Source organism: Python bivittatus, unplaced genomic scaffold (assembly GCF_059951505.1).
Source record: "Python bivittatus isolate LINGU-HERP-01145 unplaced genomic scaffold, Pbiv_v1 ctg000080_np1212, whole genome shotgun sequence".
Lineage (NCBI taxonomy): Eukaryota > Metazoa > Chordata > Lepidosauria > Squamata > Pythonidae > Python > Python bivittatus.
The window spans coordinates 49,219,139-49,246,813 of record NW_028277035.1 but is presented as its reverse complement, the minus strand read 5'-3'; the positions used below and the strand labels follow the sequence as shown (position 1 = coordinate 49,246,813).

Below are 27,675 nucleotides of genomic sequence, written 5' to 3'. Positions count from 1 at the left end.
TTGAGTAGAACATGCCTCTGTGAATGAGACTTTCTGACTGGCCTATGTGTTTTGGGCTGCAGAGGGGATGGTCAGCTTGACTTTTGGCATGTGCTACTGCTTCACCACCAAGCTAGCCCTGGTGGCTTGGTATGTTCTGCTAACAATTGAGAACACCTGTTCCTGGAGGGAGTGGGTTCCCCGCCTCCGCTTCTCATACCAAGGTAGGACTTTTCATGTTACTCTCTCAAGTGAGTTCTAAGGATTGTGGTTTAATTACACTGAATTAGATGCAGATTGCTTCCCCTCTCCGCTCCCCCCCACCCCCGGACACTGCACCTTCCCTCTTTCTGGCATCTGCTAATCCCAAGTATTCATTCTGTGACCTCTGCTGAAACTGAAGCTTTCAGGAATTTAAGGATCTGTGTTCATTCAAGTCATCTTCACAGAAAAGGATTCCTCTTTTTTCCTACATTCTAATCTCAGCTGACTAGCAACAAACCCTGTGGGCCATTCAAAGTGAGTACAATATAGACATCATAATTATACATTTTGTCACAGTCCAGGTACTTTCCAAATAACTGGACTTTGGCTCACTTCCCATACTCCAATAGTAATGTTATGTTCCTTGGGAGGAAATCTTAAGTTCCTTTCTAAAAGAAATACTAGAATAGCAACTACAGGTAGCCCTCATTTAGTGACTGCCTCATTTAGTGACTGCAGTTATGACAGTGATGAAAAAGTATATTTACAACTACTCTTCACATTTATGACCTTCACAGGTCTACAAAGCAAAGGAAAGCTGAAGTAAGGTCATAAGCACAGTTGCAGTTTCACTTAGCAACTGCTTTCTTTAATGGCTGAGTTGCTGGTCCCAATTGTGATTGCTAAATGAGGACTACCTGTATTCACATATGCAGCTCTTCTTCTGAAACACAGATGCACGTGCAAGCCCAGCTCCTATCTTAACAGAAGTCCAACTTACACAAGTTTATAAGGGTACAGCTGATTGATATAATGTCAGGCTTGATTAAAAAATGGAGAAATTCAAGGTAATAATGATTTTTATGCCAAAGTGAACACCAATCAATTGTGTGGAGCATGGATGCTCCTGAATGGCAGTCCACTCTATAATTCTAGGGACCATGTAGTAACAGATATAGGACTCAGCATCTGGAAGCAAACAATTATTGAAGTGCTGAAAGCGGTTCAAGAATTGCACCATGTTTTAGGCTGGGTAGGAATTTAACATAGGACACTCCAGTTACTGTTGCAGACAACTGAGCTAAAGTTGTGCAGAATATTTGCCTTAAGATATATTGCTAAGAGTGATTATGCCCTCCCCCAGAGGAAAATGATAGATCTGGTTTTCTTTGAAAAACAAGAAGCTGAGGAGCAACATTGGGCCCCCCTCTCCTCCCAGTTCATAGTGTGCCCCAGGGTCTGTCAGATCATGCTAAAGATGCCTCCTCTTGGTCTTTACTGAAGGAAGTTCCCAGCCTCAGCAGGACCACGGGGGCAACCCAGACAATGGCAGGAGGTGTGACTCAGAGATATCAAACCAAGTTCAAGGGTGAAAAGGATGACAGGGTTTACATTATGAAAGCCTGCAGAGACGCCCTCTGCCCTGGAGTAGAATAGGAAGGGGAGAAAGAAAGAAACAGATGGGCCTGCCAAGAGGAAATGAGACAACCCAAGGCAGGGAGTGCAAAGGAAAGATGTGCCTGAGAGAAGGAGGCCAAGAACAACAGCACACCATGGCAGTGAAACATCCCTTCCCGAGTGACAGTCGGGGAGACCACCAAAGCCGTCGTGCACACATGCAGAGATTCTCATCTAGCGGCAGGCGCACCGGGGAGGAGACGCGCTTCTTCTCCCCTAAACAACGGCAGAGGCGGGCTAGGAAAGCACACACTGCCAAACAAACAGGCTGTGCAACGTTTCCCCATTTGGTTTCTTGTTTTGTGGTCAACCTCTGTGGCCTTGGAAAGGATTTGATACAGTTCAAAAGTTTGCTTCCACGAATTTTGATCTAAATTGGCTCCAAATAATGAGGGGTGCCTAGCAGCAGCCCAGGGCCTGCGTGCAGCTTCTCCAAGCCGCCTCTCCTCAGTTGCTTCCCTAAGTAGAGCATTGGGTCAGGGCTGCAAAGATCCAGACAAGCCAGTAAATAGCAGGACAGAGAATCTCCAACTCTTTGCAGGCCTCTAATGGTTGTTTGGATTATTCCAGCCCAAATTTGGTCAAGCTTCCTTAAGTAACTTAAAATTATATTTGGTGGCTTTAAGACTGAAGAGAGAAGACAGGGAGTAAAAGATTTAGAAATTCCCTGTAGGTAGTCCTCACTTAATGACCCTAACTGAGACCAACAACTCGGTAGCAAAGCAAAGCGGTCATGAAGCAAAAGATCACCTGACTGCCCTACTTAGTGATAGCAGTTCCGACAGTCCCGGTTGCAGTTGTTAAGCAAATCATCTGCCGTTGTTAAGTGAGACATCACGTGACTGTGACTTGCAATTTCTTGCCAGCTTCCCCATTGACTTTGCTTATCGGAAGCTGGCTGCAAAGGTCACAAATGGTGATCACGTGACCATGAGATGCTGCTACCATCGTAAATATGTGATGGTTGCCAAGCGCCCAAATCACAATCACATGATTGCAGTCATAAGTGCAAGGACTGGTTGTAAGTAACTTTTTTCAGCACCGTTGTAATTATGAAAAGTTGCTAAACAGTCATTAAGTGAGGATTACCTATACTGAAAAAAATGGGCTCAAAGAAAAGATGTTCTTTACTCTGGCATGCCCTCTTTTGCTTTAATCACTCCATGGCCTCCTTACTTCACCCACATGCAATTAACATAGTCCATGAGACATCCAAGAAGCTATCAACATAAAAAGCTAGTATTTCCATGAAATAAAGTTATTTGTGTCTATTGCTGACTTATGCCCCTTGGTTTTGTCTAGTTACGTTGAATTATAATCCATCATTCCCAGACAACATGAGAATGCATATGAGAAGTTGCAGTCCAACACATCTGAAAAGGTTTGGGTTGCTGAAGGCTGATGTCTAGCATCACATGGTTTCTGTGTCACGAGTTCCCACCTCCACTCCCATGAAACGAAAACAATGGCTGAGTTCACACAATGCAATGAGCCGTACCTTCTTTAACCATAGCTTCATGAATAAGCAGTAATAGCTGGGTTCACTTAATAGCATACCAGAAACCCTAATGGCTTTACAAATCATAATGGCTCAGTTCACACAACGTTTTAAGTCAAAGCTGAATAAATGCATTATGTTTTAGCACAACATGTGAAGCCAGCCAATGGGGGAAAAAAAGCAAAAAGAAGAAAGCATTTTTAATAATCCAGATATGATTAGGTAGCTTTTTCTGCTTCTATCCTGGTGCAGGTTTGTGGCTGAGTTCAGTCAATATGCTAGCAGTTATTCTGCACAATACATTTGTTGTTGTTTAGTCGTTAAGTCGTGTCCGACTCTTCGTGACCCCATGAACCATATTGCGCCAGGCCTTCCTGTCCTTCACTGCCTCCCTGAGTTTGCTCAGTTTCATGCTCATTGCTTCAGTGATGCTATTTAACCATCTCATCCTCTGCCGTCCTCTTCTCCTTTTGCCTTCAATCTTTCCCAGCATCAGGGTCTTCTCCAAAGAGATCTCTCTTCGCATTAGGTGACCAAAGTATCTGAGCTTGAACTTCATTATCGATACTTCCAATGAGCAATCAGGGTTGATTTCCTTTAAGATTGACTGGTTTGACCTCCTAGCAGTCCAGGGGACTCTCAAGAGTCTTCTCCAGCACCACAGTTCAAAGGCATCAATTCTTTGGCGCTCAGCCTTCTTTATGGTCCAGCTCTCACAGCCATACATTACTACTGGAAAAACCATAGCTTTGACTATGCGGATCTTTGTCGGCAAGGTGACGTCTCTGCTTTCTGCACAATACATACTATGAAACAAATCACAGCTTAGGATGATATATATGAATCTGCAAAGTTGCTCAATTCATATGTCTACAATAATAGCATTTAATGACCAAGTTGATTCCCATGAGATGTCCACTTCCACTAGCAATTCCCTATGGAGTTTGCAACATTGCTGTCTAATGACCCGTGGCTCCTATTTATTGTTCTTGTCCTATCCTCTACACACCCACACAGATGTTACTTTTAAAATCAGCTTTCCTGCACAGATACCTCTCTGGTGAAACAAGGCCAGTCTCGGCCCTTCAAAGATTGTAAAGGGAGAGAAACTTCAGGAATCTGTCATACTCAATGCCAGTACATTCAGAGAACCCTCTATTGTTGCTCTCCAACAATGGCATGCTGTAAAGCCTCCATCTCTATTTTTGAATAATGCCTTTGGACCCCTGGTAGGCTCCATACTCTTTTTAGAAATAAAAATAAGCAGATGCAGCCAAGGACTTTTTTGAAAGAATGCCCAGTTGCTCCCCTCCCCAAATGATGGCAGGGAATGTCCTGCAGAACTGGGGCTAGAGAGGGATACAGGTAGCAAATCCCTGAATTGCTATGTCCCCTGATCAAATAGAACATTTTCAGTGACCTTGACTAGTATTGGATTATTGATAGAAAGATGGCGAGTGGGGTGGGGGTGGGGGGCAGGGAGAATAGGCCATTCAGAAGTCATGATCTTAGTACGTATCTGGAACCTAATTACAGTTTTGACTTTGTTTAGGCTATAATATGGCTGTTAATGTCACCATGCCATTAAGAAACGAGCTTTCTCTCTGTAGAAAGGAGGAAAAAGCAGTCCCCTCTTTAGTATAAGGACAGTGATGAGATGCCCTGGTAGAACTGTATAGTGTGCATTTCACAAATATTGGATTCTGCTTGATCAGCTTGGTCAAGATTGAGGAGCTAAGCAAAAAGAACTGAACTAACAATATCTTACTGTTAAGAGATGTACCTCGAAAAATCCTAATTAAAAGCACTTCCTCCAAACTTCATGAAGACAGTATCTCATATTAGGGCTGTCCAAAGCATACAAAGGGGAACATGTTGGTGCCCCTCTTCAAAGTGCTGAGATTTCTACATCTTCTCAAAACGTCAACTTGGAAATCCTTTGGCAATGTTCAGACATGGGAATTCCTTGGACTTGGGGTGACTGGCTTCTATTTGGGAGGAAGTTGAGTTCATCACCTTCAAGAGTACATAGGATTGCAGACTGAATGAGACTTGCAATTCTATGAGAATACAGGTAGTCTCAATTTATGACCATTCGTTTAAACGACTGTTCAGAGTTACAGTGGCACTGAAAAAAGTGACTTACGACCGGTCCTCACACTTACGACTGTTGTAGCACCCCACAGTCACGTGATCAAAATTTGGGCACTTGGCAACCAGCATGTATTTATGACGGTTGCAGTGTCCCAGGGCCGCATGATCACCATTTACAACCTTCCCAGGGGGCTTCCAACAAAGTCAATGGGGGAAGCCAGATTTGTTTAAGAACTGTGTGATTTACTTAATGACCACAGCAAAAAAGGTTGTAAAATCAGGTGCAACTCTGTTAAGTGAGACCACATCACTTAGTGATGGAAGTTCTGGTCCCAATTGTGGTCGTAAGTCGAGGATTACCTGTATATGAGACAAATGACTGTACAATTGCAGCAAAAATGTTTGCTTTCCTTTGCTTAAGCAGTCCACATGCTAAAAAAATCTAAGCAGACACATTGATCCACGTTTTGATATTTTTAAAATTAATCTCTTTGGCTGTTTTCAAATATAAAGAAAAGTTATATAAATACCTATCCCTTTTCAGTGACTACAAGGATAAAATTGCCATTTCTTTGTTTTTGCTCTACCTTCCAGACCTGCTGAGATCAAACAGCGCCCGCCTGCTGTTGAACTCAGAGAATGACCTTGCATTCCAGTCACTCCTTCTAGATGAAAAGAGGGCTTGGCTGATGGTGGGAGCAAAGGACCGTATAATTCTTCTGCACCTTGATGGTCCTAAAAGGGAACCTCAGGAGGTAAAAAGTTTGCTATTTGGCCAAGATGTAACACAAAAAATGATGGCACTTCTCTTTGATTCTTAGATACTTAAAGACAGCTAATGTAATAATTTAGGTTAAACACTGTCAGGTAAGTCCTTCCATACAGAAGATGAAGTAGAACCAAAGTCCTTGCAAATGTCTCCGTTCTCAACCTTTTATGATCAGATAAAATGGTGAACAGAAGAGTAGGAATTACTTCAGGTTATTCTGCATCACTGTTTCCAATTTCAACTTCTGTTCTTGAGAATTATGAAAAAGGAAAAGAGGGAATAGTTAAGGAGGAAATAGAGTTTGCATTCTGTTTTTTTTCCTTTTTCTTTTTCCCAGTAGAGGTTTTTATCATTCCAAAGGCTTGGCAGACCGAAATTAGTTTTTCCCAATAGGAAGTTACAATGAAGATTTAAAAAAAAAAAAAAAAACTTTCTGAATTTCTGTACATATAGTCCTCACTTAACATCCATTCATTCAGCGACTGTTCAAAGTTATGATGGTGCTGAACGAAGGGACTTATAACTGGTCCTCAAAGTTCCAGCTGTCGCAGCACTCCCACAGTCATGTGAACAAAATTCAGGCCTGCCCACATTTATGACCACCTCCCCACCTCCACTGCCACCCCCCACCCCTAGCTGACCTTCATTGTCATCTTCACCTGCCTCCCCTCTGCTGGGCTCACCCTCCTGACCATGTGTGGGGGAGGTGCTGTGGAAATGTCCTGCAGGCCAGCAGGTGAGAGCTACGGGCGGGTGTGTGCTGCACTGTGCATCATGTGCCACTACCAACCAGGTCCTTCTTTCCCATGCCTCCCAGGGCCTTCTTTCGCAAAAGAAGGACCCAGCCAGCACACAAAAGGCTGGCGCGAAAGAAGGACCCAGCCAGGGTATGAAAGAAGGACCTGACCAGGGTGTAAAAGGAGGCCCTGGCCAGCGCATGAAAGAAGCCCCAGCCAGCACATGAAAGAAGACTGGTGCAAAAGAAGGCCCTGGCTGCACCAGCACAAAAGGGGCACAAAAGATGGCCCTGTCCAGTAGTGGCATGTGGTGTGGCATTTGATGTGGTGGCGGGCAGAGCCAGGCAGTTGGGGCAGTTGGCGATGGCAGGTAGGCAGGCAGCCAAAAGGGCAGAGATGGGGGGAGATAGGTGGATGCGGGGAGTTGAAATGGAGGCAGTTCCTTACCTTCTTCTAAGAATGGCTTGGATCCCAGTGGGTCCTCGCCTAATGATTGTGTGGGATTTGCTCAACGACAGCAATTGGGATTGCTGGAACTGCCATTGCTAAGTGGAGCAGTCGCATGACATTTCGCTTAATGACTGCATCGCTTAGCAATGGAGTTGCCAGTCCCAATTAGGGTTGTTAAGTGAGGATTACCTGTTACATGAAAGGAAAAACTAAAGCACGGGGCACCTTTTGTTTAAACCAAAATGAAAACCATGTTTTCTGCATAGGCTTTGGTTTCTCTTTCTTCCTCTTTCTCCTGAAGCACCATTGTACCTAGTAAACATGAACATCTCTTGATTTGTGGCTGTCCTCCAAACTAGGTCACAGATAGACTTTTGGGCCAATCCCATCTCACTTTCTAGTATGGTCCTAATTAGCTTTAGAGCTAGACTGAAGGCTATGCAAAGCAATCCAAAGAGCTGCCTCCCAGTGCGCACCTACATCCATGTAGCAGCAGCGGGAAGCAACTTCTGAAGCAACAGCGTGAGCTTCTGGAAACATGACTGCCTTAGCTGTTCGGAACAAGAAGCTTGGCACGTGCTTTTGCACGCTGCAGAGCACCCATTTCTAAGCATTTGTGCAGCCCCACTAGACAGGGCCTTAAATGGCTCTTTATGCTTCAGGTACAGAGGGAAGGGCTCATAATGTTCAGGGGGTAGGGATTCAGCCCTTTTCTCATCTGTTGGAATCCTGAGAAAAATTCATCTTCTGAAGTTCTTTGCATTGGAACAAAATACCCCAGGTGATGTTATTTGCAATTTGGGGGTGGGGAGGAGGGTGTGTTTATTTAATAAGCAGGTACTTATCTTCCTTTTCATTTCCAGGTTTTCTGGCCAGCTCCTAAGGAGCAGGTGAAGCATTGCAGTCTGGCTGGGAAGAATCCTGAGGTAAATAAGATTTTCAGGTCCATGATTTGGGCTATCAATGGGCAACCTGCAAGCTGTGGGCTGTCTATGGCCCTCCAAACCCACTTTTGCAATGTGAGAAGAACTGTAGCACCAATATTCCGTTGCAAAAGGCCAATTTTCAGTAGCACATTTATTTATTTATTTATTTATTTTTCTCTAATTATTGCTTAGGATTGGTGCGATAGGCATCTGTTGAGTATCCTCCTTTTGAATCCGCCAGATTTCATCTACCCCTGCCACACAGTTTAGCCAGTGACTGAAACAATGAAACCCAATTGGTTGATAAATGGAATGAGTTTAAGTTGTATGTGACCGAGGTCACTATCATGGTTCTCAGTGTAGCACTAGTAAGTCCTATGCTCCTCAGCTGCACGGTGCAAATGAGGAATGGCAAGCAGCTAGCACAAAGGGCCTTCCCCATGGTCATGGAAGATTTGATGGGATTATCCGGGCAACATCTGAAGTGCAAACAATTCAAGCTGGCACACCATAGACTGACTAGATACATTTAACGTTAGGTGAATAGTCTTCCCTTCAAATAATATTTGCCTTTCTCACCTTTCACTGCACTCGAAATCTGCTCTAGGCAGTGTCTCAGTCCTCTGGAGCAGATGTGGGAGGTTCAAGGGAATGCCAGACAAAAGGTATGTCCCATTTGCTGGCAGATGCTGTTCTCTTGGCAGATGAACCTAACAAGATGACAGAGATTGGGATTATTTTCTCCCCTGGGAAGGGTGCTGGGGCAAAGCAGAATTTCTTTTTTATAACCCCATCATCTTTCATTCCTTTCCAGACAGAATGTGCCAATTTCATTCGATTTCTGCAGCGTTTCAACCACACTCATGTGTTTGCCTGTGGAACTGGCTCTTTCCAACCTGTGTGTGCCTTCATACAACTCAAAGCTGGAGCAAAGGTGAGTTTCACCCACCAGGCTGGTGTTGTAAACAACTAACACAAAGCACAAGCTTTTGGCCGCACATTCTAGGCGTGCTACTATTTTTGCATCCATCCACCCATCTGTTTTTTCTCTTGCTCTCAACCTTGGGCATCATGGGTTAGTGCTTGTAACTGTTGTTTTAATCTTTGTATACTGCTATATATATGTATGCAGTATGTACATAACCCAGAGGCAAAATGTTACCCATTTTTCTAACTACCACTCCCAATCCTTTCCCTGAAAATAAGAAGAGCCCATACCTGCTTGTCAAGCTTGACTCAGAAGATGACCTGAGCATCTGTCCTTGCCCCTTTTCAGACCATGAAGAGACTCCAGATGTTTGGGCATTTACAAGACAAAACCCTTCTTTCTTGGTAATCAATCTCCTCTGCAATGATTCTGCCCTCTCTCCTCTTCCCCCAGTGAATACAGTCCTGCAGTCTTCTTGCCTGGATCAGCTCCATGAACTTCCATCAGATTTCATCAGGCTTTAAGGTTCACTTTTAGGATTAGTAAAATAAAAGGAAAAATAATGGATAGCATATATTTCTTAACACTTATATTCCCTGTTCTGCTTCACTAAGTGGCAGAGTCTAGTCAACCCTGGCTGATCTCAAAAAACTAACCTGGGTAGGATTTGGCTGGGAAGCCAGGTTCTGTAGGCTAGATTGTGGATAAAAAAAAAATCTGGAAGAAAGCCACGCCAAGCCTCTTCTGTATTATTGCCAAGAAAACTATATAGGCATGCACATAAAGTCACCAGGAGTTTTGCCTGCATTATCTCAATTATTTTGTTGCAGTGCATTCCCTTATACCAGTGTTCCTCAGCCTTGGCAACTTTAAGACGTGTGGACTTCAACTCCCAGAATTCTCCAACCAGATGGCTGGCTGGGGAATTCTGGGAGTTGAAGTCCACATGTCTTAAAGTTGTTAAAGTTGAGAAACACTGTTTATACAAATGTAGCTCCTGGTAACATAATCTGTGGCTGATGGGTTGGGAGCATCCATTCTCAACACTGTAATCAAACTGCAGAATGTGCAACCCTCTTGATCCTGAGATGTTATGTTGCAGTTTGATGCATATATCCCAGCCAATATAGTATAGTGGTTAAGGTGTTGGTATCGGACTGGGGAAACACAGGTTCAGGTCCTTCCTAATCCACTTATTATGATATGGAAAAAACAGGAGGAGAGAGTACTATGCAGGTTGCCTTGAGCTACTGGGGGAAGGTGAACTATAAATCTAAGAAACTTAGTTTTGGTGAATGGGTAAATATGGTAGCTGTCACATTATACTGGTGGAGTAGGATGAAAAGATCAGTAAGTCAAACCCCATACTACAGGCCTGGGTGATTTATCCATTCAGACTCCTAAAAATTAATCCTTGCCCCATGCAAAGAACAAGGATGTTTCACTGAGTGAAGAGAGTGATTACAATTATGGGGTATCACCTTCCTTTCTCCAGTTCAGGAAGTCTAAAGTCCCCCTTTTGGACCACTGAGCCCTTTCCTTTGATGACCTCCAGTGCCTTGATGCTTCCCTTACTTTTTAAACCTGAACTAAAGTGCTCTCTTGGTCCCATTGCAGGAACCAGGAATATTAGCTATGCAGCTGATGACCCACTCCATAGAATCTGGGAGGGGCAAATGTCCATATAGCCCCCACGAGCCTTTTGCAGGACTGCTAATAGGTAAGAGCAATGGTGAACTGAAAGTTGCAACAGAAACCTAACAATATACTGATAGGACCAGCCCAAACAACATTTCTGCATATGTGTATACAGTATATACATGAAATAGCTTTCCCTAACGTGGTAACTTCTAGATGTGTTGGATCACATTTCCTAAAACAGCATGGCTATTGACTTTGCTGGCTGAGAAATACAGGACATGTGGTCCTATACATATAGAGATCACCAGATTGGGGGCAGTTATTAACAGGTAGCTTATCTTCGTAGGCATCCATTCAATAGAGGTTTCTGTTGTACTTTTCCCATTACCACTGTGTCTTATCTCAGGAAACACTTCATCTATTGAAAGCTAGGAAAAAGGGAACAACTGTACGCTAGCCCACTACATATTCCTCATTCAAAATGTACAGAATAAAATTATGAGGGAAATCCTGCTGTGTGGTGTGCATGCAAGATAGATATGCATATGCATATACATAATACATACTACTCACATAGACATACAGCAAACATCCATCCATCCATCCATCCATCCATCCATCCATCCATCCATCCATCTATGAATGACACAAATAAATGCACATGTATAATATACCTGAGAAAGTATACATGAGAAAGAAGATACAAGTATTTTATCCATGGATTTCTCTCCTGGGTTTCCTAGATGGGGAACTTTATTCAGGCACTTCCATTGACTTCATGGGGAGCAATGCTGCTTTCTTCCGAACTCGTCTTGACAGGCCTGAGCAAAACTATATCCGGACTGAGCAGAACCAAGATGATTGGTTAAATGGTACGTAAGAGAATCTATGTTTTTAGAAAACTCTAATTTTAAAAAGCTGTTATTAGTGAATATGCATGCCCCCAACCATTCTTACAGACTCCTGGCAGCTTACAACAGCAACCATAAAAAATAAAATGTCCACAGTAAAATAAAAAAATACAGAAACAAAAATACAACTATAAAATATATAAATAACCATTACAGTTATACAAGAATACTAATGGTGAAACAATTAATCTACAAAGCTCCTTCAGAAAAGTTTAATTTTCACCACTTTCTAAAATGCTATCACTAAGGGAACCATTCTAGCATTGGGAATGGGGTGGGGGGTGGCTATTCCATAGTCTTTCTTGGTGCCATGGCTGAAAAATATTTTCTGGCATCACAAAAACGAGGCACCACCAGCAGCTTCTCCAGAGAGGATCATCCCAGATGGAGCAACTCAGGTTGGAGCAGTGATCCCATAGGTACCTTGGCACCAAGCCATATAAGGCTTTAGCAATCAAAACTACTGCTTGGAATTGCATCCAGAAATCTATTGCTATACACACTCTTTTTATAGAAAAATAGGCAGTTTAGATCTGAACATCTTTCCTTGCAGAGCCAATATTTATTGAGGCCCATGCCATTCCTGATACTTACAGCCATGAGGATGATAAGGTGTACATCTTTTTCCGGGAAACTGCAGTGGAAGCTGGACAGTGGGAAAAAAGACGTATCCATGCTCGAGTGGCCCGTGTCTGCAAGGTCAGCAATGAGTGTCTCTGGTACAGCTTTGATTCACACAAGGCACCTCTTCAGCTCTGTTTAACTGATGTGCCATCTGGATGTTTCCTGGGAAACCATCTTTCTGTGAACAATGGCATTTATCCTCTAGTAAAATGTATTTAGCACTGTAGATTAAATTAAGCATCTCTGTAGATATTTCAATACTCCTGTTACGGTACACCTGCATAATTATCTCAATATTGCATGTGGAAGATGGATGTTAGAAGCTAGCAGATAATTTTAGGTCAGAGGTAAAATATGACTATTCCTACATTGGGAGGCATTCAGTCTGAATTTTGCTCCAACTCTCACTGTCTTGGAACACAGCTGGGCATCTCGCCAGAGCAAAGGTCTTCCATAATGCAGAATTAGCACATTATAATTCAAAACAGCTACATGTTGACAGTATGCCTCAGATTGTTCAGACATTCTTAAATCTAGAGTGCATAAGCCATGACATCACTCAAATGATAACTGTCTTTAGAGGATAGTTGAGTGTGACTATCAGCCAGGGAAAAGCTTTTGTGCTTATAATCACGTGTCTGTTGGTTTCCATGTAAGCCAAAAGCTTACCTGATCAAGCTCTTGACTCTTGTGGCTTCTCTCTTGCAAACATCTGTGTTCAACATGCAAGTATCTGCCAGAAGCTCACATTATTTAAAGAGATGACAGCAGAGGATGGATCATCTCCATATGACTCATGGTGAATGTTACAGGTTTAAGAACACCTGAATAAAATTTGCACTGGAAACAAGTTCAAATTCCTCTAATTTAACTCTGCACTGTTTCTCCAGGAAAAACAGTGAAAACAGCTCTAAGTATCTGTCTCACTGATAATGGTTGGACAGCAGTCACCTTCCTGTGGTTTAAGAAAGACCACTTGGGATTGTAAGCATGATGTAATGGATGCATTCAAAGCCATCACTCAGAGTACTGCAGAGCAGCTGCGGTGGACATGGAAATTATGCTTGACCTATCCCTGCTTCTGTCTGGCAGAACGATATTGGTGGGAAGCACAGCCTCATCAACCGCTGGAGCACTTTCCTTAAAGCACGGCTGATCTGCTCTATCCCAGGTCTCCAGGGCACTGAAACACACTTTGATCAGCTGGGTAAGGTTACTTGCATATTAGGAGCTGCCATTTCTAGAATAGAGTCCATGATCATAGGGGTGGGTGGAAAAATCATTCAAAGCTCTTCTCTGAGCTGAGTGTGTCCTGCTGTATTCTAGAAGATGTCTTCCTCCTTCAAACCCGTAACATACAGAACCCTCTGATTTATGGCCTGTTCACAGTTTCCAGGTAAGCTGAAAGGTGAGCAACGAATATGGCAAGAGAAAAAAAAAATTGCTTGGGCCCATGGGTCAGCAGGGATGAGAATAGTACCTCAGTTATAGTACCTCAGTTATACCTCAGTTATACAAGGCATACACATTAATCAATCTGAATGGCTTTGAAATTATTCACTGAAAGAGGATTCTGATGTACAGTAGTAGCTCTTTCAGGTTCCTGCAGAAGTGGTGCTTGTCACACTTATCCTACCTGGCAGGAAGAAAATGAGGAAAGGATTTCATGCAGTTTTCAACTGCTGGGAAGAACTAAAGCAGTGATCCACATGTGTTGAATCTCAGCTCCCATAATCTTCAGCTTTAACTGAGTTAAGGAATGATTGGAAGGAAAATTGGTGAGGACAAAGGGCCCCTATTAAAGATGAGAGAGCAGGGAGAATGCTTTTGAAATAAAATGGCTCTCTGAAGATAATATTCTCTAAGACCATGCGTGCGTTCATCTTCCAACTTCATGACCTTTAAATAAGTTAAAAGTCTCCAAGGTGTGGAGCCTATCTCTTAGGCAGAAAGGCAGAAATCTTTCAAACGCATGCTTTTGCAGAACTGTACAAAGTATTATCTCTTGTGCTGATTCATGTATCAATATCAACTATCTCCCTACATTATTCTTTTTTTTTTCCCCAGTGGTATTTTTAGTGGTTCTGCTGTGTGTGTTTATTCCCTGGCAGCCATTCGAGCTGCCTTCAATGGACCTTTTGCCCACAAGGAAGGCTTCGACTATCAATGGGCTGAATATAAAGGCCGGATCCCTTACCCTCGTCCTGGAACGGTATGTACATAAAACTTTCCCTGTTCGCTTTTTCTTTAGCTGTCGTATAAAGATAGACTAGGAAAAACAGTTGCTGCAGCTCACAGTTACTCTACTACAGGCTATGTCTAGAGTTGTCAGGCCTAGCCCAAGGAACTCCAAAAGACAATGCAAATTCAGTTCAGCTATGTTTATTAGCTACAACCTCTAGCAAGAATCTTCCCAGACTGAAACCCCATCTCCCAAATCAGCCAGCCACAACAGTGTGAATTCCACTGTTGGGAGGTGCCAGTCTCATCCTCTTGTAGCTCCCACGCTCCTCCGGCGAGCTAAGAAAATGTTTATCTCCCTGAGCTTGGCCTTCATAATTCCATTCCATCACAGGAGTTGTCTATTCCCACATGGGCCACAAGGGCTCTTAAAGGACACTTTTCCCTGCATTTTTTCTTTCTGAGATGGCTAATCTGTGTCCTGGATCCTCTTGTAGGTTCAACAAGTTGTTCTGAAGCAGGTTGTCCCAGACAATGCCACCAACCTGTAAATAGGGAGGTTTGAGAAACAGCATCCTGGGAATGCAGAATATTGTCACATTCTGGGAAAATGATTGTGCCATATGATATCATAGATGACAATTTATGGAAAACTGCAGGCTATGAGCTAATATCATGAGCTATGATATGGATAGATTTAGCTACTATAAATTGCAATATACTACTTCTTGTGAAATTGACTGTTAATCTTCTTGTTTCTTTCAATGTCTGTTCTTCCTGTCAGTGTCCCAGTGAAACATATGATCCATTCCTGCAGTCAACCAAGGACTTCCCTGATGAAGTGATCAGCTTCATGCGTACTCATCATCTGATGTGGGACCCCATCTATCCACTCTACAGGAAGCCTATTCTGATTAGAGTCAATGTGCCTTTCAATATCCAGCATCTGTTGGTGGACAGGGTGGAGACAGAGGCTGGACATGTTGATGTTCTCTTCCTTGGAACAGGTAGAGAAGTGCAAGCAAAGATGTTTTGATCTTATTGTAAGTCACAGGTTGAAATGTTGTTTGACTTTTTCAGCTAGCAAAGGAAAGTGAGGAAAGAACTAGGCTGTAACTTTAAGTGTAAGAGCATCCCTGTTCAAAATGCTTTTATGTGGTCAGCAACACTGTGGTTATTCTAGGATTGTTCACTTTCAACAGCAAATATTGCATTAGACTTTAAAAATAAAGGTGAGTAGAACCTGATCCCATATGTTGAGAGGCAGGGGTATTATCTAAATTGGGCAACAGCTGGTTCTGATGATAATGTGAGGGAGGACACTCATGGTGGAAGCAGCTCCTCCCCTGTATATTTATATTTTGGAGGGGAAATCATCATGATCATGATGATTGTGACCATCCTCATCCTCATCGTCATCATCATATTTGAATCTCTTGCCAACTGCCAACTGCCATTGCCATTGCCATTGTTATTATGATTGCCATTGTTATTATTTGTGAACCGTTTGACTTACTCTTGCCACTGACTCCACTGCTTGCATCCTCCCATGCTAGGCAAATGTGCCAGAAGTGTTAGCAGCAGCCCCTCCTCCCAGAAGTCAGAGAAGAGTGGCTTTCTATTCCCCTGCTGCAGCCAAGAGAAAAGGAAGCGATCCCTGCCTATTGCTTTATCATCTTTCCTCTTCAATGGGCAGCTTTTCCTTCAAAATCAATGCTTTCCTCGGCAAAAATAGAAGCTGGCTGATCCTTCTTAGTTTTAATGACAGAAGTGGGCCAGCAGCTTTGCTAGGACCTTTTTCTTTCATCCATGTTTTTCATGCCAGGTTCTTCTGACCCTCCTGGCTGGTTGTAAGATCTCAGTGAAGACTTCCTGTTCCAGTCGCTTAAATCTGATGTATAAGGGGAACAAGAAGGATCCTCATAAAATGCAGGTGCAGCAAGAGCAATCTGGCTGAAAAGATTCGGATCCCACAGCACAATAGATAAGCTGAAGCAAGTTTTACCTCAATTTCACGGTTAGATCAATTACAGCTGCCAAAGAAACATGGAGTGACATTTCAATGCAGTGGCAGAATAACAACAACAACAACAACAATTGTTGATAAGAAAGACAAAAAAGTCTAGATGGTGGACATTGCAATGCCTGGAGAGAGCAGAAGAGAAAAGAAAGAACTGGAGAAAATCGCAAAATACAAAGACCTGCAATTAGAAGTAGAATGACTATGGCAAAAGAAAGCAAAGATAGTACCAATAGTAATAGGCATCTTGGATGCAAACCCAAAACATCTGGAGTACCACTTGAATACCATTGGCATTTACAAAGATCACCATCAGTCAATTGCAAAAGGCAGCTTTACTTGGAACAGCTTATATCCTGCAGCGATACCTTTAACACCATCAAACAACCACATCTGCCTATCCCAGGTCCTTGGGAAGGACTCGATAGGTGGATAAAAATGCCAAATCCAGCCTAAACATCTGGCTGACTGTGTGATCAACCATAATGATAGTCCATATGAACTGGACTGAACTGTCCAGGCCTGTCCAGAAGGAAGAATTTAGGGCACTATCATCTTGGCAGGTTAAAAAAGTTACCTGATTTTTTTCTTTGCTCTTGAATCCACTCTTTTTTCTCCCAATGGATAAAATGCTGGGAGGAAAAAGCTGGGTGGCAGCAGGATTCCAATGACGACCACAATGTCTTCCCCACTCCCATTGCTGCTTTAGAAAAACAACACAGTTCTGCTGTGGCTGCTGACAAGTCTGCCACTTATCACATACATACTTACATACATGTACACACACACACACACACAGTGTGTGTGTGTGTGTGTGTGTATATGTGTATGTGTGTGTATATGTGTATGTGTGTGTATATATATATGTGTATGTGTATGTATGTATGTATGTGTGTATATATATATATATATATATATATATATATATATATATTTGCCCAGGGTATCAGCTGGGATTGTTTGTACACTACAGTACAATTTAATTGCTTCAGAGGCCTGGTTACAATTCCCTTGTGAAGTAATTGGAATTAAATGGTACCCTTTTGAGCCAGACTGCTGAAGTATTCACAGAGCCTCTAAAGATCAGATTCCTTGTAAGCAATTGATAGCTGCCACTTTAAAATATATAAAAACATAAAATAGGGCTGAAATGATAGGATCTCCTTTTCAATGAAAAAAAAATCAGCTTACTGCATTGTGCCTAACAAAACCACATACTTTGCAAAGAGATGAAATACAGCAAAGAAAATAATGTAATGACTTTGTCCAAACATCTTGGATGAGTTTCCATCTTGAACCCAGAGCTTTTTTTTCCCCCCAGCTAAGTTAGGGCTGGAAAAATGTATGGAAAAGGATAACAAAATGACCCTGATCTGAAATACATTCCGTATCTCATGGCTGCTGTATGAGTTACATAGCATAAGAAGATGTATTATATGAAATTAATAATGTTGCTATTTTTTACTGAAATCTTTCTGGGAAACCACCCATCACCCAATTCAAATGCTACAATGAATGAAAATATGTTCAGTTTGCCCCTACATTGTCCTAAGGTTGGCAGATTTTTTTTAATCTCTGAGAAGGGTACTTGCATGTTAGGAAAGGACCTCTCCTGGGATACACTAAACAAATGATCCACAGGGAGTGGCCCAATCCTTCCCAGCCCCAGTTCCACAGCAGGAGAATGCTGTCTGGGGGAAGGCTTCCCCAGAAATCCTAGCTCCCAGTGCTGGAGGAGCCTAGAAGTTAATTCTAGTACCTTGGTAGATAAGAGTATCCATAGATGTAGTCCTGTAGCCACAATCTTTTGTGCTTCTTCAGTGTCTCAGATGATCCTGAAATAATGGAGGATAGATCCATTTTGGGCCATCTCCCTTTAACACTGTGATCGTTCTTTTTCAGAGATGGGTTTGCTCTCATGTTGAGTCTCCTGGCTGGTAGTGAGATTAATAATTCCATACAGCAAGAGCCCAAGGGGGCACCCCCATCTACAGTCCTCTTCAAATGCGCTTCTCTTCTCCACAGATGAAGGCAAAGTGCTTAAGGTGGGGATCTCCATTCTAGAAGGCCGAGGCTCTCAGGAGATCAGCTTGGAAGAGATCCAGGTTTCAAAGGTAGTTGGAATATTTCTGTTACTCTTAAAACCTTCATGGGCTGGAGTTGTCTAGAAAAGTCCAACCTCCTGAAGTCCAGTGCACTGATTTGTGCTATTATTTTAATCCATGAGCCAGAAGTCAAAGTAATGATTTGTTAAAGCAAGTAAACCATGATGTTGATGAGAACAATTGAGTATCATGTCTACATATAGAGAGAGTGAAGATGAAAACCATGGATCCAGCTAATCTTTCCTGTAATGTGTCCTATCACTTATCTGTTTCTTGATATATAATTTTGTTTTATTCTTGATCTATATCATGGGCTACAGTGCTGAAAATCAACTGGGGGAGGAAGGGATGTGTGAGGCTGTAAACCAAGAACCAACAAACGTTTAGGGTTGGGGACTACACAACACTTTAAGAACAGCAAGAACTACTGTATGTGGATAAGGCCAATGACAATCAGTAAGAATTTATTATACTGTAAAAATTGTTGTGACAAACCTCTTGTCCCACTTTTTTTGAACTGTAAAATAGTGTCCCTAAAACATCAGATAAACTGACCACAAGGTCTGAATAAACAGAATTTAGTTTTTGCTTCCCATAAATGCTTCTCTCATGTAATCCCATCTGTATGAAAGAAGAACAAGTAAAAACTAGACTATATCTAGTTTTCATTCCACTAAGGGTTTGGAGGAACTAGGTAATGTCTGATTTATTGGCTAGACCCAGGACATCTGTGGTGGAGGTTTTCCTTGAGTGGTTGCTGGCAATAGTCAGTTTCCTCACAGAGACTGGCTTTTAATTGCTGCTTTTGTGCATCTCTTTACTATCATCTGTTGGTCAGCCCAAATCTGGTACCCCTGCACATATGAGCTCTGTTGTGGTGCTGCAAAGCATGTGAAAGCAACAGCAGATTAGGGAACGATGTCACCTGATTAGAGAACCAGGCTGTCCCGGTCTATCACAGAAGGTTTTGAGGAAGGGAAAACACTTAATGACGCTGAAAGTTGCCGGCCAGAAATGGTCGACACTTCAGCGGTTCGAGTCCAGCCTTCGTGTTAAACAGGGTGAGCTCCTGTTTCCTCCCCAGTTCCTGTCAACCCAACAGTTCGAAAACTTACATGAGTAGATAAATGGGGACTCTCACTCCGGTGGGAGGAAAAATGCTGGCGGCGCCTTGCAAAAAGGAGTCGGGAGCAGTTGCCGGTAAGCGCGAAAAATCGCGCGCGCCCGAAAAGGGTGCGAAGCAACGGAAACCCCGCCTCCTGCGCCCGCCAGCTGGGCTGTGCTCTAGGAAGGAGGCTCTGGCAAACCACTTCCGAAAAACAGTTGCCTTGAAAACTGCAAGGACTCGTCCAAGCAGTCACTGCAGGGTCAGCAATGACTGAGCGCAGACAAAAAAAAAAAAAAATCCAGATGACCACTAGTTGTCAGCAGAGAGGTCTAAAGACCCTTAACTCTTTGCCAACCTCTGGTTGTCGTCTTGATTGTGGAGCATGTATATAGAATGCCCAGGCCCAGGCACCAGCCTAAAGTTTGCGTGGACCCCCAGGGATGCGGGCATCCAATTCAAAATGGAATTTAGAGTATCTTTGCAAACTGCTGCTGTTTTCTATTTCTTGTAGGCGCCATCAGCTATCTTAGACATGCAATTTTCTCTAAAACGGGTAAGACGGTATTTGTTATTCTAACCGTAAACTATTTTCTCCAGGGCAAAGGGGCACAGCTGAGCCCCCAAAGCCACCTGCTGGCATCTCAGACCTTGAGTGCAGCTCCCAGAGTCCTGCAGGAGGGTTCTAAGTGACTGTTTTTAATTTATCAGAAGGGGAAATTATTACATGCATCACCAAAGAGTAATCAATGTAACTATATATTTAACTTTATCTCCATGAGATGAAATACAGGGTATTTTTTTTTTTTGGTCCAATCCTTAAAATACTGTGGGGAGTCTTGTCCCCAGCTCATTTCTCAAAAGCCAGTATTAAAAAGTCCTTTTTAAAATATTTACAAAGGAAATTTAGGTATGGTTGGATTCTCAATCTCCCTTCCTTGCCCCCTGCTAACATTTTTGCCCCGGAGTTGGGGGGGGGTGTTTGCCAGCCTCGAGGGTGGCACCAGAAGTTGCACGGTGGTATTTCTCCTCTGTCCTTTGAGCAGCAGGAGCTGCTTGTGAGCAGTGCAAAAGGGCTGGTGCAGCTTTCCATGTCTCGCTGTGAGCTCTATGGCAAAACGTGTGCTGACTGCTGCCTTGCTCGAGATCCGTACTGTACCTGGGATGGCAAGTCCTGCAGAGCCATTCTGCTCACCAAGAAAAGGTGAGGAGGTCCCCCTTTCCCCCCTCCTGCTTTGCAAAGGTGGCTTTCCCCCCCTTTATAACTGGGCCACTTTCTTGCGGCCAAGGACTGTATTTTTAATTTTGGGGTCCCCAAGGGCCACAAATGTGATATGACTTTGTTGGAGTAGGCAGGGCCACATTTTCAAGTTTCTAAACATGTTTTGGGGAGAGTTTTCAGGAGAAAATGGGTACTTTAAGTTTGCTCCTAACCTACCACCATAACCTTATGTCAGAAGATTCACCCCAGTTTTGGGGTTGTTCAAAGGGATTTATTGGGTTTATTAAGACTCTGCCTGGGTTAAGACATGCATTTTGCCTCTTAGCTCACCCAACCTCTTTTCCCCAAATTAAAAAATGTTTGAAATGTTTGGGCCTGGCAGTGCTTGAAAGGCCCCCAAAGGAGTGGTGACCTACATATTAAGCTTCCTACAGTCATTGACTGGTAGAGCTAAAATTATCTATTAATATATCTGAACGTGTATTTATTATTGCCATCCAGAATTCTTCTTGGTCCATGTAACCAAAGAACAACCCAATTAAAGAGGACTTGAGTCATTTTGGCTTTCCCTAATCTGATACATAAGGATCCACACCCAGCGTCCCTGCTAAGGATATCAGTTCCAGCTTCCTTTTCACCTAGATACCTTCTTTTCTCTAAAGGAGTGGCTGCTTGGCATTTATCTTCCATAGTAATCATCATCAGGCCTTTACAACCAGTTGGTCAGAGAAGGAATGTTTCTTGCTCCATCTTGCTCACACGAGGTATAGGGAGATGCACCGCACGTTGCAAAGTGAAACAAAGCAATAGTAGATGAACCTTTTGGGTAAAGAAGCACTGGGGACCTCATGCAGCCAATGCCATTTCCGTATGTTGACATATAGTACAGGCCACACAATCTGTTCATTCATGAGCCCCTTGAGAACTCAGTGCACCTGAGCATCCTGGCTAAGTGCATGCATGACTGTCTCTTTGCAGGCAAGCACAGTGCCAGAATGTGCTGAAGACCAATCCGATCAGTCAGTGCCTGGATGCTGCAAAAGGTGAGTCAAGGAGCCCTCCTTGGAGGTAGCAGGGACTTAAAATCAGAATGTACGAAGAGCACTGGATACAATTTGGAAGCAGAAAAAATGTTAATAGCCATATAACCCAACTCCATGTATCAAAGTAACTTTTGGCTCTGCTTGCATACCTATTTTAATGTAAAGTCCATTAATGGAATTATAGTAACCCAAGTTTTGAAGTTCACATTGACCCATAAACTTAACTAAAAAGGATGGGTTAAAATCTGGGTGGCTACTTTGTGTTTCACTTGTTCTTAGAATAGTTATAAACAATTGCTTGCACATTCATCTGTTTCCTCTTGATCAGCCAATACTCCAAGCTGACTAATCTCCAGATTAAACAAATTTAAACCTTTGTTTAAGTGTTAACAAAGTGCTAACAAAGGTTACTCAAGGCACCCAAGAAAGGCTTCTAGGAGAATGCTGTCCAGTTTGTTTAAACTGCCTATTTTTTTTACAATAAGTGTTGGGGCTGTGAAGGTCCATTAAGAGCCACTGTTGTGCAAGAACCAGATGAAATGAGTTCTTACCTAAGTTTCTATAAACATGGTCAACTTTGCATTTAGTCCTTTATGTTGATATAAAGTTATACTGGTTCTGGTTTGCACAGACTCCTCAAGAAAGGATCTTTGTTGCTTTACCCCTGGGATGGACAAATCTTTTGGGCTCTGAGCATCGTCTCATCTGCCAGGTCAGACCTTTGGGGGCCACCTGAACATACTGTAGGCACACACAAACCTCCGTCTGCCACAACACTGATCAAAGTTGTTGCATTCTCATTGCTACTCACAGAGGGAATGGGATCTTGAGATTTTTGTAAAGTTTAGAAGGTTGCCCGATTACACATCTTTTTTATAGCTACCGATATCAGCCAACAGGAGAACTGTGTGCTTCCATTAAGATGACTTCTCCTTTAATCTTTGCTAGAGCTGCACTCTGTGCTGTTGGAACTGAAAGAGGAAACCATCCATGAACCACTTTTAAATTTTCTTTTGTTAAGACCTCACTGATCAGGTTGAAGTTAAAATTAAAATATTACAATTAGGTACAAAGTAATATATTGCATTTGAAGGACACACACATAAATTGGGTGCTTAGATTGCTTTTCCTGCTGTATTTGGTATTTTTGTAATGCCAGACATACCTTCTTGGTCAGTGATTCCCTGATATGATCAAGATGACTGTGTGAACTCTCCAGGGACTTTTTTTTTTTTTTTGCAGCAAAGAACAATGGCTTGGTTCCAAAAGTTGTCTCAAAAGTAGAAAATGAATTATCCCCTTTCTTTCCCTCCCCAGTTGTGGACCATCTAGGAAATCCTCAGTCATCTTTTCAGAGCAGGGAGGAAGTGAGAAAGACCCATTCTGGGAACTGAATGGCAGTTTAAGATCTAAGCTAATGAACGCTAATTGTGGGAAAGAAGATCTGCAACCCTCCTGTTGACATGGAGGTTTAAACCCAGGGAACTACATGCATGCTCTCTTAAAATGCAGGGAAGTACTTCTCTCCCTCTCTCTTCTAAAGAAGAGGAACCTTTGATATGACAGTAGATGACTTTTATCCTCCTTAACAAAAAGCATTAAACACTTAGCAGGGCTTAACATTAAGTCCCAATGGTCAGGAGACGAGTCTGGGAAGACTGTGACTGCATTCCTTTATATCACCCACAACCTATTTTGTGCTGGTATTCTGCTGAATACATGGGTGGAGAGAGGGCCCACTACCCAGTAGTGAGAAAGCACATGCAGTGCTTACTACAATTCAGTCTGCTTAGTTGAGAAAATCATGTCATGGATACCAACAACCTTGAGTATCCCTTTCACTGCAGTGGAGTTGACTCCTTAACCCCTTTTCAAATGTTGAGCCTGGTGCCATCTACATAACACCCCAGACTTTATCTGACAAGGGACTGAATCCTGGGGATGCTGAATTGTTCAGCAGGATGCAAGCGTGTCATAAGGACAGGGGCATCTGCCAGGAGGGGTTCACAAAAATCAAGATGGTGCACTTGCTAAAAGGGAGGGTTTGACTGTACAGTCACAACCACTGCCTTTATTCTTTTGACCCCCATGTGCAGAAGCCCTGGCACGAAGGTCTAAACATCTGCACCTGCCACATGCCATTGACTGTCCAGTCACTGGGAGTTTCTGAGAAATTTGCTTTATTAAGGACTAGTTAATTCAAGCTCATAGTTAATTATTAGCAGGAAGGGTTTAAACAGACTGGATTCATCCATCATATTAAGCCATACAATTTCTTCTTTTGGAATACAAAGGAATGCATAAACTAACACATTTTGGGTTAGCCTTGTGTGCAAAGCAGAGCATCTGACCGGTTCAAAAACCATGGTTCAAAAAGGCTTGACTAAGCATTTATTATAAACCTGCCACTGTTACGTTCCTTACATTGTTTTTGTAAGACATACAGATACACATTATATATTAAATTCAGAATAGATGTAGTAAAGAATACAATTAATACATATAATAAAGTTATATAAATACTATATATACTCACAGATCAGTCAAGAATTTTAGCCTCCAAAATAACACCCCAAAAATTGGGTTTGACTTATCTGCAGAAGGGCTTATCTGCAAATATATCCAGTAATACTTTTTTTGAAGTACCCATATATAATTGCACATAAGCTGAGCCAAAATACCATGAAAATTGCAAAATTATAAAAACTTTAAATGGAATCTGTTCTGGAAAACAACATTTATTGATACAAAATATGAAAACAAATGAAATCCTACAGAATATATTTTAAAAATTATTAAAATTTTGAGGGTCAGCTTAAGTGCAGCTGGCACATTTTTCATGATATTTTGGTTAAAAATTCATGGGTCAGCTTATTCATGGATGGGCTTATCCACGAGTATATACAATACAATTTATTATAGACATTAACATTTTAGTATGTGATTTGGGAATAAACATGGCTTTACATATTATGTTTGAAAAGCTCATCAGTTCCAAGTATTTATTTCAGTTTCAAAGGCAGCTGAGGGGGATGTGCTTTCTATGAAGATGGCAGGATAATTTTACTAATAGTATGTGCAGCAGTAAATGGAAAGGCTGAAATGTTGGGCCCTGGGTGATTTAACATACTTGTTTTTTTTCTGAAAACTTCTAGTCATATGTTCTTGTTCCTGCTGTTTCCCTGCAGGCCCCCCCATGGCTGAAGAAAAGGTGATATTTGGTGTGCAAAACAACTCAACATTCCTCGAGTGCCAACCGTTTTCTCCCCAAACCATGATTCGTTGGCTAGTACAACGCAGCAACACAATAGCTCTGGAGGAGGTACTGGGGAAAAGCAAAACTAATTGAGAAATAGGGGAGTCTCTTCAAACCCTGGGGTGCCATAGGATCCTGGGGTGCCTTGATGTACTGCAAAAGGAAGTTGAATTGGATGGATGTGTTAAGTGACAAGCAGAAGCCCCACCGGTAGACTGATCCTGGAGGTTCTTCTGTCTTCCTCTGTAGCTGTAACTGGCAAGCAAATTGAACTGATGTTGTCTGGTTTCCTTGCAGGTTGGGAGCACAGGTCGTTTTTCAGTCCTAGAGCAAGGGCTATTGATTAATCAGCTGACCCAACAGGATGCTGGGCTCTACCAATGCCAAGGAATGGACAGCTCCTTTTCTCAAATCCTTACCTACTACAAACTACACATCATAGGGCAACAGGCCATGGAGGCTGTAACCTCCAGGCTTAGCAAGAATGCAGAAACCAAAGGGAACCACCACAGTGTGACTCCTGTGTCAGAGCTTCAGCTTCATTACAAAGGCTACTCCTGGGCGCCTGGTACTAACTTGGTTGAATTCTGCAATGCTCTGCAACAAAGGAAAAGACTGAGACAAAAGGCCTGGACCTCAAGGTGGCAGCAGCACCCTTCAGAAAGCAAGAAAGGCCGAGTGCGTCGACAGCCTGGCTCTCAGAGAGAGGAAGGGCCAGCCTGAGTTCTACCACTTTGATACAAGAGACCTGATTAGGCTCTCTAAGCAGATTCTGCCGGTCTCTTAAGCTACTCAATCCTATCCAGGCACACTTGTAGGTATTTGCTGGGATTTTCTGCCCTCTCCTGCTTCAAAAACCAAGAAAGCCAGTCTCTTCTTCCTCTGCCTGAAATGTTAGAGTTTACTTGTTTTCTTCTCTTGGGTAACTGAGAAAACTGTACAGTAGCAAACTGTACTGGCTGAGGAACACGGTGGTCTCAGGTCAGACTGACTGATGGGTGGCAAGACTATTCCTGATAACAAAGTGAACAAGAGGGCTTTATACACTTGTAGCACACATGTTGTATAGTTCCCTTCATTTTGCTTTTCTAATAAACAATAACTATTAAAGAGAACTGAGGTGTCAGAACTTTTTTATAAGTCTGCCCCTTACAAAATGGAATTCATCTAAATTTAAGTGATTTAGTGGGATCTGTACTCTGAAAGAAGTCACACTTTTGAAAAATGGGTCTCTTACATGGCAGGTGAGGGTTGTATAAATGACAGAATTGGGTGATAAAGAGATGAGTTGCATGTTCCTAAAACATGGTTTGGGGCCACGCCATTCCTTACATAGCAGCAACTCATTTTCCCAATATCTACAGTCAAAGCAAGAAGAGGTTTGCCAATCCTAATTTACACACAGTTGCAAATATGTAGTTGTCTCACATACAATTTTGGCTTTATACTATATAGAACTAAAAGTATGTCAAGCAGAGTTCAGTTTGGTAGTTGGTACATTAAACTCTTTTTAACTCATAGCTGCTCTAAACAAGAACAACCTGATAGCACTGGCTATCATGTACATATAGCACCACTGCTTTTGCAGGATAGATTTCAACCACTGGCCTTACCATAATGGTGAGTGGGAAGTTGGGGAAGTGTCTGCTTTCACAATGCTGAAGTATCTGAAAGGATCTCTGGTGTGGTAGACACATTGATATAGAAGTGAACTTTTCAGCAATGCCAGTAGTTCTCCTAGAGGAAGTACTTCTGTGGTGGGGAAAAACACGCAGAAGCAGCATTGCTAGCAAGTATCCCTCTGACGTCCCTCATCCCCATTTTTGCAGTGCCAAAGATCCAATGTTTAGGTAGTGGTTTACGGTACTGGACTACTTTAAAGGGCAGATAAACTTATATTACCAGCTTGCTCCATGAGGTAAAATCCTCAGCAAAAACAAGTAAGGCACCCAGTCTGTGATCACTGGAGAAGGCAGCACCAATCTGTCCTGGCAGAAGTGGAGAAGGAAGGGACATAAGAGATATAGTGAGACAAACTGTAGGGGCAGGTTCTTAGCTTTTCCCAACGCAAATCAAGGCTATTGGATGGGGCAAATATGAAATGGCAGCTTCTGATGCCACTGCTGATCACTAATTGAATCAGTGTGAAGTTGGTATTGGATGACCAGCTATTCAGCCCAGTGCAGTGTTCTGGGTTCAGGACTGCTGAGCCTACTATCATACATCAGGACAGTGATAAGCTTCCCGCACAACCACAATGCGAGGCTGAGGGAAATAACCTAAGTTTATTCTTTCCTACCCAAGAATCAATTTGGAATAATGCCTTAACACAAAATGTCTTCCAGCTACCCTTCTGTAACACTGAAGACACTGTTCTATGATGTGTACTGTTTTCTGTGAATTTGTCCCCAAAACAATTGAGTGGAGAGATCCTTTCTTATCACTCAAAAGAGGGGGAGGGGAGGAATCTCTTTGGGTACACACATCTTACATCTGATGGTTCATCTTCACAGAAGGGACAGTT

General features: G+C 42.5%; 1 protein-coding gene across 1 annotated transcript; it reads left to right on the top strand.

The window, feature by feature from the left end:
* Nucleotides 1-26,261, top strand: LOC103063533 (semaphorin-3D-like). Its single transcript, XM_007438714.2, has 17 exons — nucleotides 1-203; nucleotides 5,828-5,988; nucleotides 8,053-8,115; nucleotides 8,930-9,049; nucleotides 10,661-10,763; nucleotides 11,428-11,556; nucleotides 12,149-12,294; nucleotides 13,312-13,426; nucleotides 13,546-13,615; nucleotides 14,287-14,431; nucleotides 15,185-15,407; nucleotides 18,446-18,534; nucleotides 20,145-20,186; nucleotides 20,677-20,834; nucleotides 21,831-21,895; nucleotides 25,084-25,217; nucleotides 25,449-26,261. Exons 1-17 carry the CDS (start codon nucleotides 68-70, stop codon nucleotides 25,872-25,874), a joined length of 2,325 nt encoding a protein of 774 aa, XP_007438776.1. The 5' UTR covers nucleotides 1-67; the 3' UTR covers nucleotides 25,875-26,261.
* Nucleotides 26,262-27,675: the final 1,414 nt, after the last annotated feature.

What these genes read in the sequence shown, in the direction of transcription:
- LOC103063533 (XM_007438714.2), top strand. Translation starts at nt 68, where the DNA reads ATGGTCAGCTTGACTTTTGGCATGTGCTACTGCTTCACCACCAAGCTA. An exon ending in GAGTGGCCCGTGTCTGCAAG is followed by an intron (nt 12,295 to 13,311) that starts GTCAGCAATGAG and finishes TCTGTCTGGCAG; the next exon opens with AACGATATTGGTGGGAAGCA. An exon ending in GTGCCTGGATGCTGCAAAAG is followed by an intron (nt 21,896 to 25,083) that starts GTGAGTCAAGGA and finishes GTTTCCCTGCAG; the next exon opens with GCCCCCCCATGGCTGAAGAA.